The sequence below is a fragment of the Chanodichthys erythropterus genome, chromosome 2 (assembly GCF_024489055.1).
Source record: "Chanodichthys erythropterus isolate Z2021 chromosome 2, ASM2448905v1, whole genome shotgun sequence".
NCBI classification, from domain to species: Eukaryota; Metazoa; Chordata; class Actinopteri; order Cypriniformes; family Xenocyprididae; genus Chanodichthys; species Chanodichthys erythropterus.
In genome coordinates this window covers 3294988-3307884 of record NC_090222.1, presented here as the reverse complement: position 1 = coordinate 3307884, position 12897 = coordinate 3294988, and the positions used below count along the sequence as shown (strand labels likewise).

At 39.4% G+C, this 12897-nt stretch overlaps 1 protein-coding gene across 1 annotated transcript; it reads left to right on the top strand.

The window, feature by feature from the left end:
• The first annotated feature begins 541 nt into the window (after positions 1-541).
• On the top strand, positions 542-12852 carry smpdl3b (sphingomyelin phosphodiesterase acid like 3B). The gene is made up of 8 exons (XM_067399756.1): positions 542-753; positions 2453-2666; positions 3071-3168; positions 3252-3395; positions 5366-5535; positions 5634-5814; positions 10106-10239; positions 10333-12852. Exons 1-8 carry the CDS (start codon positions 630-632, stop codon positions 10693-10695), a joined length of 1428 nt encoding a protein of 475 aa, XP_067255857.1. The 5' UTR covers positions 542-629; the 3' UTR covers positions 10696-12852.
• Positions 12853-12897: the final 45 nt, after the last annotated feature.

Genomic DNA, 12897 nt, shown 5'->3' with positions numbered 1-12897 from the left:
CTTGAAAAAGGTGCCACAATTAACTGTAGTAAAGGTTTATTTCTTAGGTTTTGTAAAGCAATTTCCAATTCTTGGCTCAGTAAGATGTAAATATGTCTTAGCACTTGTAAAAAGTATGATTTATGCCTTGGAAATCTGAGTACAATTATTCTTTTTCAACAGTCCTAAAGTGCAAACTACAAAGTATGAAGTTCAGTTACTCAAGTGCGTCACACCCTTGTATGCATTATTTATGACTAAACTCCTAAACACTGATTTTTGCTTGCTTTACAGAGCAGATGGTGTGAATCTGATTCTGAGAGGGTATTGTTACAAAGAGTGCTTTATAAATCTATTGTAAAGCATTCAGTATGGAAACATTGAGGCTACAGATTTCATTTTAATGTTGAGCTACTACTGTATGAACACAGTCATTCCCTCAAAATAGCAGCACACTAAAATAGAATGTTGACTAGTAAATGACTGGCTAATGTGTCACATTTTTCTGTAACACATGTAAACAGCTGGAGAACTTCTGTCTGAATCACTCATGTTGCTGAGAAGACAGTCGCAGTTATAGACTGTGTTTATTTCCTCCAGCTGACTTATCTTATCTGTCAGTTTATTGACGGCTGTGGACTGAACGTCTCATGCAGGATAACAGAGTCCGGATCTCTCACACACATTCAGTCAATCTCACTATGGCATGTGTTTGGAGAACTCTTCTTCTCAACATTTTCATTGTCTCTGGTATTAGTGGTAACGTGTTGACAGGTATGTCTTCTATTGTCTTGAGGAGCTGGTTTGGCTTAGATATAACTTTAAAAACACCTGCACATATTTTAATTAACACGTTGTTTATTGACAGTGTTTTACCATTATGAATTTATTAGAGCATGGGATTATGTGTTGTTTTTAACATGGAAGACATAAAGCTGATATTAAGGCAGTGTGATGCACATAAACTTAGTTATGCAACAACTGCTAGATTGCAATACTCAGTTCAGAGGTATTTATTATTATTATGAAAAATGGTTGCAAAAATGTTTTATTTTAAACATATAGTGTCCAAAAGTGATGTCTGGCCTAGGAAAATTGACATCTTCACCCTTTATTCTAAAATTATTAAGGACACCCATTGCTGAAAATCAAGTTTTTTATGTTGTTCATATGTCTAGCTGGTGTTTTTAATCTGCTTTAGATAAACCATGTGCAGATTCATCAGTCAACACCATTGCTGAGTATTTTCCCGATAAAAAAAAAGACCTTCTCAAACCCGCGGTTTGAAATCGCTGGTGTTTGTGATGTCACAAATTACCTTGAAACCAATCATGTCAGTGTGCCAGCGGGCTTTAGCATATCATTAACCATGAGCGCTCTGAAGCAGGAGAGTCTCAAGAGAAGGTTTTCTCGGTATATTTTTCTGTTGATATGAAAAATCGTGTAGATTTAGCAATATGGCGGGTGTATGATGTATATTACAAAGTTATGATGAAATATATGCCTTTCTTCAAGTTGTTCAAAGCGTTTGTAAGGATACTGATTGTTAGAAGGCAGCTGTCTGACTCTGAGATGGCAAAAAGGAACATGGTTTGTGTAACATTTTTAGCTTGATAACATAGTCAAGCAAAATACTAATCATATTAATTACTGTTATGTGTCGAACATTGTAAAAAGCTACACATAAAATGCATGACCGTTCTGATACATCGACTTGTAGACAAACCTGTGCATTTCACTCTTCCTTTTCTTCTTCTGAATCATTTTCTGGTTCAAACATTCCTGAATTAAATCAGTATTTCCACTTGACATTGAGTAGCGTTTACTACAGTAAAGTTGACAGAGTGGATCTCTGAGCTGGTGTGAGTGAGTGGAGGCGGGGCTAATCTGCATATACATAGATCCACGAATACTAAATGAAGCAAGGGTGTACAGTTACATTCAAGCTATTTTAAGGCATGAATAAAAAATGTTTTTCACAGGAAAAAAACGCTTAAATATGTCATTTTGGTAATCAAAGATGATAAAATTATTGACTACAGGGGGACTTTAAAAATGTCAAATTGTCCCAACATAATTTCTGGCCAGGCAAAGAAATTTTAAACGCATGCAAAAACAAGAGAGAACCAACAAAATATTAATAACTCATTATGTTGTAGTCAGTGCCTGTGTTTTCCTGTCAGCTATTTGATTTTCTAATCATATCAAATGCAGTCTTCCAGCAGTTTTCTAGAAGATTTACAAGACATTGAAGCCTAAATTCGGAAATCAGACATCCTAACAAATGGACTACATACATTTAAACCTAACCCCCCAATCACTCCCCGGGTGCTGCAGCAAAATGGCTGCCGACTGCTCCGGGTGTGTGTGTGTGTCACGGTTTGCAGTGTGTCTGCACTACTCTAGATGGGTTAAATGCACAGTATGTGTTACCATACTTGGCCTTCACATCTCATCACTTTCACTTTCACAGGTTATTTTTGGCACATCTCAGACCTCCATTGGGATCCTTCTTATGATGTTGGGAGTAGCTCGGCATCAAAATGTGCTTCAAGTGGAGGCCGTCCGACTCCAAACGCAGGCAAATTTGGAGATTATTCTTGTGACTCACCATGGACTCTGATAAACTCATCAGTGAACGCCATGAGAGAGATCCTGCCTGACCCTGACTTCATCGTTTGGACGGGGTATGTGCCAAAAACCCGTTCAAAAAACCCACTGACTTCTGGACAATGGAAGCAGAAGCGCTAAAATGCAACTCGTTTCTGGCCTACAAATTCATCCCTGCAAAATTATATTCAGTTTTTAATTATTTTAAATTAGCACAATGGTCGAAAATGTCAAAAAAGAACTTTTCAGTCTTTGAAATGCCTGATATTAGTTTTGTAAGCAAATATAAAATATGTATAAACGTAAAATTAGTGAGATAAAATCAGTGTCCAGTACACACAAATTATATTATATGATATACTCCCCATACTTCACAATATTATAATGGGGGGAATAGCAATAATAAAGAATGAGACATTTGACTTGTACTGTAGGTGGGCAGGCTGTCTGACTTTTCTCTTGACTGAACTCTTTTTGACAGAGATGATACGCCTCATGTGCCCAATGAGCAGCTGGGAGAAGAACCCGTCCTGAGAATAATCGGCAACCTCACCCACATCATAAAATCTGTCTTTCCCAGTATGTGTTTCATTTGGCCTACTAACTGCTTGTTTTTATTTCTGTTTGTTCATGAAATTCATTGTCCATCTGTATTTCTTTAGACACCAAGGTGTATTCTGCGATGGGAAATCATGACTACCATCCAAAGAACCAAATGCCTCCAGAAAAGAACAACATTTATGAGCAAACAGCAAACATGTGGCATGACTGGCTCCACACGGCCTCAAAAGAAACCTTTAAAACAGGTATAAACTAAATACACTATATAGACGGACACAAAGACAAACACGAGCTTGGTTGAAGAAGGATATCTTTTATTATACATTGAGCAATTCATTTGTATTTATTAATTTTTTTTAACGTTAGATAATAAAAATACAACTGTTCATGGTAAGTTCATGTTAGCTCTGGTCAATTAAATAATATTATATATATATATATTAGTAAATGCTGTAATTAATATTAATTAAAAATAATAAATGTATTTTTTCATTGTTAATATTAACTAATAACTTACGTTAACAAATTAACCTTAATGTAAAGTGTTATCGTAAATACTGTTATTTTTGTACTACGCTGAACAAAATTATAAATGCAACACTTTTGTTTTTGCCCCCATTTTTCATGAGCTGAACTCAAAGATCTAAGACTTCTTCTATGTACACAAAAGGCCTATTTCTCTCAAATATTGTTCACAAATCTGTCTAAATCTGTGTAAGTGAGCACTTCTCCTTTGCCGAGATAATCCATCCACCTCACAGGTGTGGCATATCAAGATGCTGATTAGAAAGCATGATTATTGCACAGGTGTGCCTTAGGCTGGCCACAATAAAAGGCCACTCTAAAATGTGCAGTTTTATCACACAGCACAATGCCACAGATGTCGCAAGTTGTGAGGGAGCGTGCAGTTGGCATGCTGACTGCAGGAATGTCCACCAGAGCTGTTGCCCGTGAACTGAATGTTCATTTCTCTACCATAAGCTATCTCCAAAGCATTTCAGAGAATTTGGCAGTACATCCAACCGGCCTCACAACCGCTGACCATGTGTAACCACACCAGCCCAGGATCTCCACATGCAGCATCTTCACCTCCAAGATCGTCTGAGACCAGACACCTGGACAGCTGCTGCAACAACCGGTTTGCATGACCAAAGAATTTCTGCACGAACTGTCAGAAACCGTCTCAGGGAAGCTCTTCTGCATGCTCGTCGTCCTCATCGGGGTCTCGACCTGACTGCATTCGTCGTCGTAACTGACTTGAGTGGGCACATGCTCACATTCGATGGCGTCTGGCACTTTGGAGAGGTGTTCTCTTCACGGATGAATCCCGGTTTTCACTGCACAGGGCAGATGGCAGACAACGTGTATGGCGTCGTGTGGGTGAGTGGTTTGCTGATGTCGACGTTGTGGATCGAGTGGCCCATGGCGGTGGGGTTATAGTATGGGCAGGTGTATGTTATTGATGGCGTTTTGAATGCACAGATGAGATCCTGAGGCCCATTGTTGTGCCGTTCATCCACGACCATCACCTCATGTTGCAGCATGATAATGCACGGCCCCATGTTGCAAGGAACTGTACACAATTCCTGGAAGCTGGAAACATCCCAGTTCTTTCATGGCCAGCATACTCACCGGACATGTCTCCCATTGAGCATGTTTGGGATGCTCTGGATCGGCGTTCCAGTTCCTGCCAATATCCAGAGACTTCGCACAGCCATTGAAGAGGAGTGCACCAACATCCCACAGGCCACAATCAACAACCTGATCAACTCTATGCGAAGGAGATGTGTCGCACTGCGTGAGGCAAATGGTGGTCACACCAGATACTGACTGGTTTTCGGACCCCCTCAATACAGTAAAACTGCACATTTTAGAGTGCCCTTTTATTGTGGCCAGCCTAAGGCACACCTGTGCAATAATCATGCTTTCTAATCAGCATCTTGATATGCCACACCTGTGAGGTGGATAGATTATCTCGGCAAAGGAGAAGTGCTCACTTACACAGATTTAGACAGATTTGTGAACAATATTTGAGAGAAATAGGCCTTTTGTGTACATAGAAGAAGTCTTAGATCTTTGAGTTCATCTCATGAAAAATGGGGGCAAAAACAAAAGTGTTGCGTTTATAATTTTGTTCAGTGTAATTATATATATATATTATATAGGTTTAAAGAATGTCATATAACTGTGCTTGTGCATTTTCTGTCATTTGCAGGTGGATATTACACAGAAAAGTTGCTGAATCAAACTGGCTTCAGAGTCGTGGTGCTCAATACAAATCTCTATTACAATCAGAACAGTCTCACAGAAAACATCAAAGACCCTGCAGACCAGTTCAGTTGGGCTGAAAAAGTGCTTCAGGATGCAGCCAAAAATAACGAGAAGGTTACTATATATAAAAGAAAGCTAAACTTCCAGTTTGGTCCTTTATCCATGTATTGTGTCATTATTGCATATAAAGATTGTTTGTTCTGTTTCTCCAGGTTTACATTATCGGCCACGTCCCTCCAGGGATGTTTGAGAAGAAGCGAGATAAGGCCTGGTTCAGAAAAGAGTTTAATAAGCGCTATATCGACCTCATTCAGAAGCACAGCGCTGTTATTCAGGGCCAGTTCTTCGGTCATCACCACACCGACAGCTTCCGCATGTTCTACAGTTCAAAGGGTACTGCAAATTCTGCTACATTTTCTGCATGTTTTTGAACAATTGGCCATGAAATGCATTTCTCAAAGCATTCCTAATTCCACCACAAGTCTCATAGTTCTCAATATTATATTACCACATAACACATTAAAAACTTGAATATATTATAGAGCAAATCTCAACTGCTTGATTGATATATTGTCAAAAATATATACCATACAGTAAATCTCAACTGTTTGAATGCTTGTCATCACAAAATGTAACCATATTATCGCCCATCTCTGATCTGCTAAATGTGACTATAAGCCATGAAGACAAGATATTATAAACATTAACTTCATGACTTTCTGTAAAGCTGCTTTGTAACAATATACAGGGGGGCAAATACAGGGGTTGGACAATGAAACTAGAACACCTGGTTTCAGGACCACAATAATTATTTATTAGTATGGTGTAGGGCTTCCTTTTGCGGCCAATACAGCATTGATTCATCTTGGGAATGGCAGATACAAGTCCTTCACAGTGGCAGAGGGATTTTGAGCCGTCACTATGTGATGCTGGTGGAGGAAAATGTTTTCTGACTCACTCTTCCAAAAAAAAAACCCAAAGTGGCTTAAAAATATTCAGACCTGGTGACTGTGCAGATCATGTGAGATGTTCAACTTCACTTTCATGTTCATCAAACCACTCTGTCACCAGTCTTGCTGTGTGTATTTGTGCATTATCATGCTGATACATGACCCCACCTTAAAGGATTGGCCCAAGCTTTACTCACCCTGACTTTCTTCTTTCTGATGAACACAATCAGAGAAATATTAAAAAATATCCTGACGCATCATATGAGCTGAAGAAAGTGTCTCCATCCACATCCATCCATCATAAATGTACTCCACACGGCTCTGGGTGGTTAATAAAGGCCTTCTGAAGCAAATCAATGCCATATTTAACAAGTTATGAAGTAAAATATCTAGCTCCCGCCAGGCCTCCATCCATATTTTACTTAAGAAGAAAGCGTAACTGACACAATGTGCAGTTTTTCTTCGACTACCTTGTGAATCGATGCCCCCAAGGCACGGTTGCCACCTTTGTGGATAAACTAATTACTGCATGCACTGTTACAAAAATCTGGCGGTGTGTGTTCTCCTCTGATAATGAAATTTGCATCACGTCCACTGTACACTGACCCTCCCGTATGCATAAAACGTGAAGTATACTTTGGGCTTTAGGTGCACAAGGTCCTTCAGAATGGTTCGGTAGCGCTTGGCATTGACGCGCCCATCAATCAAAGTAAGGAAATGCCATGATATTGCAGCCCAAACCATCACTGATCCACCGTGCTTCACCCTGGGCAGCAACAGTCGGGTGTTGAGCCTCTTTGGGGCTTCTCCACACTGTAACTCAGTGTAGGTGGACTCATCAGACAACAGTACATGTTTCACATTGTCCACAGCCCGAGATTGCACTGCTGGCACCAATGAAACCAACATTTGGCATTGGCATGGGTGGCATGTTTGACTATAGCAGCCCAACCATGAATAATGACTCTGGAGCTCCTGATGAGTTTTGGTGGAAACATGAGAATCGAGTGAGTTGGGCAGCTGTAGTTTTATGTTTTTTGGATACAGTACCTGGAAATCCCTTTCAGACAGCTTCCTCTTGCATCGTCAATCACTCCTGTTGGATGTGGTTCGTCCTTCATGGTGGTTCGCCGACATTACCCTTCATGGTAAAAAAGAGCCAGCCATTTAGTAATTCTTAAACAACAGTTGAGTTAAATAAAAGCATGTTGGGCAAACATTTAACTCAACTGCTGGGTTTGTCCATTTTCAATCCAACTTGGGTTGTTTTTAACCCATCATTTTTTTTTAAAAAAGTGTGGATACCATAGCTCTCCATACAACACTAAGACTTGCTGTCCTGGTCACAGACCAGCCAGAAAGACGCACACCAACAATTTGTCCTGTTTTGAACTCTGAAATGTTTCCTATTATGTTGTGTAAATTGTAATATTTCATGTACAGCTGTGCTCCTACTGATGGACTGTAAAATCAGTAAAGATTGGCCACCAGCCATGCATACAGTGGGTACGGAAAGTATTCAGACCCCCTTAAATTTTTCACTCTTTGTTATATTGCTGCCCTTTGCTAAAAACATTTAAGTTCATTTTTTTCCTCATTAATGTACACACATCACCCCATATTGACAGAAAAACACAGAATTGTTGACATTTTTGCAGATTTATTAAAAAAGAAAAACTGAAATATCACATGGTCCTAAGTATTCAGACCCTTTGCTGTGACACTCATATATTTAACTCAGGTGCTGTCCATTTCTTCTGATCATCCTTGAGATGGTTCTACACCTTCATTTGAGTCCAGCTGTGTTTGATTATACTGATTGGACTTGATTAGGAAAGCCACACACCTGTCTATATAAGACCTTACAGCTCACAGTGCATGTCAGAGCAAATGAGAATCATGAGGTCAAAGGAACTGCCTGAAGAGCTCAGAGACAGAATTGTGGCAAGGCACAGATCTGGCCAAGGTTACAAAAACAATTCTGCTGCACTTAAGGTTCCTAAGAGCACAGTGGCCTCCATAATCCTTAAATGGAAGACGTTTGGGACGACCAGAACCCATCCTAGAGCTGGCCGTCCGGCCAAACTGAGCTATCGGGGGAGAAGAGCCTTGGTGAGAGAGGTAAAGAAGAACCCAAAGATCACTGTGGCTGAGCTCCAGAGATGCAGTCGGGAGATGGGAGAAAGTTGTAGAAAGTCAACCATCACTGCAGCCCTCTACCAGTCGGGGCTTTATGGCAGAGTGGCCCGACGGAAGCCTCTCCTCAGTGCAAGACGCATGAAAGCCCGCATGGAGTTTGCTAAAAAACACCCGAAGGACTCCAAGATGGTGAGAAATAAGATTCTCCGATAGATAAGATAGAACTGTTTGGCCTCAATTCTAAGCGGTATGTGTGGAGAAAACCAGGCACTGCTCATCACCTGTCCAATACAGTCCCAACAGTGAAGCATGGTGGTGGCAGCATCATGCTGTGGGGGTGTTTTTCAGCTGCAGGGACAGGACGACTGGTTGCAATCGAGGGAAAGATGAATGCGGCCAAGTACAGGGATATCCTGGATGAAAACCTTCTCAAGAGTGCTCAGGACCTCAGACTGGGCAGAAGGTTTACCTTCCAACAATACAATGACCCTAAGCACACAGCTAAAATAACGAAGGAGTGGCTTCACAACAACTCTGTGACTATTCTTGAATGGCCCAGCCAGAGTGCTGACTTAAACCCAATTGAGCATCTCTGGAGAGACCTAAAAATGGCTGTCCACCAACGTTTAACATCCAACCTTACAGAACTGGAGAGGATCTGCAAGGAGGAATGGCAGAGGATCCCCAAATCCACGTTTGAAAAACTTGTTGCATCTTTCCCAAAAAGACTCATGGCTGTATTAGATCAAAAGGGTGCTTCTACTAAATACTGAGCAAAGGGTCTGAATACTTAGGACCATGTGATATTTCAGTTTTTCTTTTTTAATAAATCTGCAAAAATGTCAACAATTCTGTGTTTTTCTGTCAATATGGGGTGCTGTGTGTACATTAATGAGGAAAAAAATGAAGTTAATTGATTTTAGCAAGTGGCTGCAATATAACAAAGAGTGGAAAATTTAAGGGGGTCTGAATACTTTCCGTATCCACTGTATATAGGCATGAAACCTCCAACACTATATTGGCCAGTGTTTCAGTTTCATTGTCCAACCCCTGTAAATCTGACTTCAGGCTACTTTACAACAAGATACCTAACTTGTTAAAGGATTAGTTCACTTTCAAATAAATTTTTCCTGATAATTTACTCACCCCCATGTCATCCAAGATGTTCATGTCTTTTTTTCTTGAGTCAAAAATAAATTAAGGTTTGATGAAAACATTCCAGGATTATTATTCTTATAGTGGATTTCAATGGCCTCCAGACTGTTGAAGGTCAAAATTACAGTTTCAGTGCAGCTTCAAAGAGCTTTAAACGATACCAGACGAGGAATAAGGATCTTATATATAGAAACGATCAGGTCATTTTCGAACAAAAATGTAAATTTATATGCTTTATATAAACAAATGATCACCTTAAGTGGTTCCGCCAAAATTGCACTTTCGTATTCTTCAAAAAATCTTACGCTGTATGTCCTACACCTTCCATATTCTACTTACGGAAAAAATGGAACTGGCGCCGCATTTGTTCCGTAAATAGAATAGGGAAGGCGTAGGATGTACTGCGTATCCAGCTAATCCTTTAATATCTCTTTACACAGGATCTCCAATAAGTGCGATGTTCCTGACACCAGGAGTTACGCCCTGGATAACAACACTACCTGGTGTGAAAGATGGTGGAAATAATCCGGGGATTCGCATCTTTGAGTATGACACCAAAACACTTTTGATCAAGGTTAGATGCAGCCACATGAAAATAATATCTGTATTTATATTACAAACTTTAAACATATTCACACTTATTTTCTTGGTTCTTGTGCTCCTAAAGGATATAGTTACCTACTATCTGAACCTGACATATGCAAACATGGCCCGGGCGCGCTGGGAGAAGGAGTACCGTCTGACGGAGGCGTTTCACGTGCCGGACGCCTCTCCTGCCTCCATGCACCGCGTGATGGAGCGGATAACCAGCGACAAGTGTTATTTGCAGAAGTACTTTGAGTTCAACTCGGTGGGTTATGACCTGACGGAGTGCCACGCTGACTGCCGCGTCGATCACGTGTGCGCGGTGAGGGAGGTTGACTTTGAGGCGTATGAGCGCTGCGTGCTGAAGGAGGGAGGATCGTCTGCTGGACCAGCGCTGTTCACTCTGCTGCTGTCACTGATGCTGAGCCTGCTGCGTCTCAACTGATCCCAGAACAGCAGCGTTCTCTGAATATTGTCAGCCAGACCGGTGTGTGAATGACATGTCCTCACCAGTATTTAAAGTAGCTTTTCTTACTATTTATATACTTGATTTATTATGATTTGTTTATATCTATTGAACTGTCTCTTAAAGGGTTAGTTCACCCAAAAATGAAAATGCCGTTCCAAATTAAGATATTTTTGATGAAATCCGATGGCTCTGTGAGGCCTGCATAGCCAGCAATGACATTTCCTCTCTCGAGATCCATAAAGGTACTAAAACATATTTAAATCAGTTCATGTGAGTACAGTGGTTCAATATTAATATTATAAAGCGACGAGAATATTTTTGGTGCGCCAAAAAAACTAAATAACGACTTATTTAGTGATGGCCGATTTCAAAACACTGCTTCAGGAAGCTTTGGAGCGTTATGAATCTATGAACCACTGCACTCACATGAACTGATTTAAATATGTTTTTAGTACATTAATGGATGTTGAGAGAGGAAATGCCATTGCTGGCTATGCAGGCCTCACTGAGCCATCGGATTTTAATCAAAAATATCTTAATTTGTGTTCTGAAGATGAACGAAGGTCTTTACGGGTGTGGAACGATGTGAGGGTAAGTAATTAATGACAGAATTTTCATTTTTGGGTGAACTAACCCTTTAAGAGACAGTTCAATAAATATAAACAAAAAAAAAAATGAAAATTTTGTCATTATTCACCATCAAGTTGTTCCAAATCTATATGAGTTTCTTTCTTCCGTTGAACACAAAAGAAGATATTTTAAATAATGTTGGTAACCAGACAGTTGATTGTAACCATTGACCTCTATAGTATTTACTGTCAACTGTCTTTAAAGGGAGCATTAACCCCAAAATCAAGAAGATATTTTTGAAAAATGCCTTTTTTTGGACCCCAACATATATTCTTTTGTTTTCCACAGACATTTGGAGTGACATGAGAGTAAATAAATGACAGAATTTAAATTATTGGGTGAACTATCCCTTTAAAGTCTGCATGAAATGGACGTTGTGATGTAGTGCTGTAGGGATGGCATAATTTTTGTAGTCCAAAACCCAGAAATGAGTTGCATTTCAGCACGTCCGGTTCCATCGTCCTGAAGTCCTGAATGGGTTTTTGAATGGGATTTTGTTTAAAAGTCTGAAATAAGGTTTGTGATAAACACAAGCTCAAGATAGTCTCAGGTTTCATTTTAAAACTTTTACTTGTCTTGAGAAAGGCAGTTGCTAAGAATAGGACTACAGAGGTTGTCAGACATTAAAGGGTTAGTTCACCCCAAAATTAAATTTCTGTCATTGATTACTCACCCTCATGTCATTTCAAACCTGTAAGACCTTAATTCATGTTCTGAAGATGAACGAAGATATTTTTGATAAAATTCAAGAGGTATCTAAACCACAAATAGGCAGCAGCATCATTGACCCTTTCAAGACCCAGAAAGGTCAGTTTTCACACTGTGTCTACAATGTAAACATCACAGGAGAATGACAGGGAAGCAGTCACGTCGACTATTTTAACAATGTTTTTACTACTTTTCTGTGCCTTGAAAGGTGCAGTAACATCGCTGCCTTTGTGTGGTTCAGAAATATTAATGATTATAATAATATTAACTATTCTCGCAAACTATTCTAACTCAAATTTTCAGGGTTGATGTTTTTTTTAATAAAGACTGAAAGAGTTGGTCATGTGACCGTGGCGGTGTGGTTCATTTACAGCCTAAGGTTAGCTTTTTATTTCTGCTGATTGTATTTAGGCTTCAAAATTCATAAAAATTGTTAATTTTTGAAAATGATCTTAATGGATAAAAATTGCAAATTTTCATAAACTTTTTGTATGATGAATTTAAGACTGGCAGTAACTTTTTCACTGTTCTGTATGATTTGTCTCTGCTCACATACAAGAAATATAAAAAAAATATATATATATATGCATGGAAAACTGTTAAAAATGTTAAGTGGTGTAATTAATCTTCTTCATAATGTGATGAAGGACAAACACTTTCCTAAAGATAATGTTCACTTTTTTTGCATAAAAATACATGGATGGAAACAGTAACTCCAGCGATAAAATCACTTTCAATGTGAACAGGACACTGGTGTTAAAAAAACAAACTGTTTAATGTCAATAAAAGCCAAAGAGAATGATCAGTTTTAGCAAACACTTTATTAACAGTCACAGTGTG

Coding starts and splice junctions, on each gene's coding strand:
- smpdl3b (XM_067399756.1), top strand. CDS start 630: ATGCAGGATAACAGAGTCCGGATCTCTCACACACATTCAGTCAATCTC. Junction 2,667..3,070: donor GACTTCATCGTTTGGACGGG/GTATGTGCCAAA, acceptor TCTTTTTGACAG/AGATGATACGCCTCATGTGC. Junction 5,536..5,633: donor CAGCCAAAAATAACGAGAAG/GTTACTATATAT, acceptor CTGTTTCTCCAG/GTTTACATTATCGGCCACGT.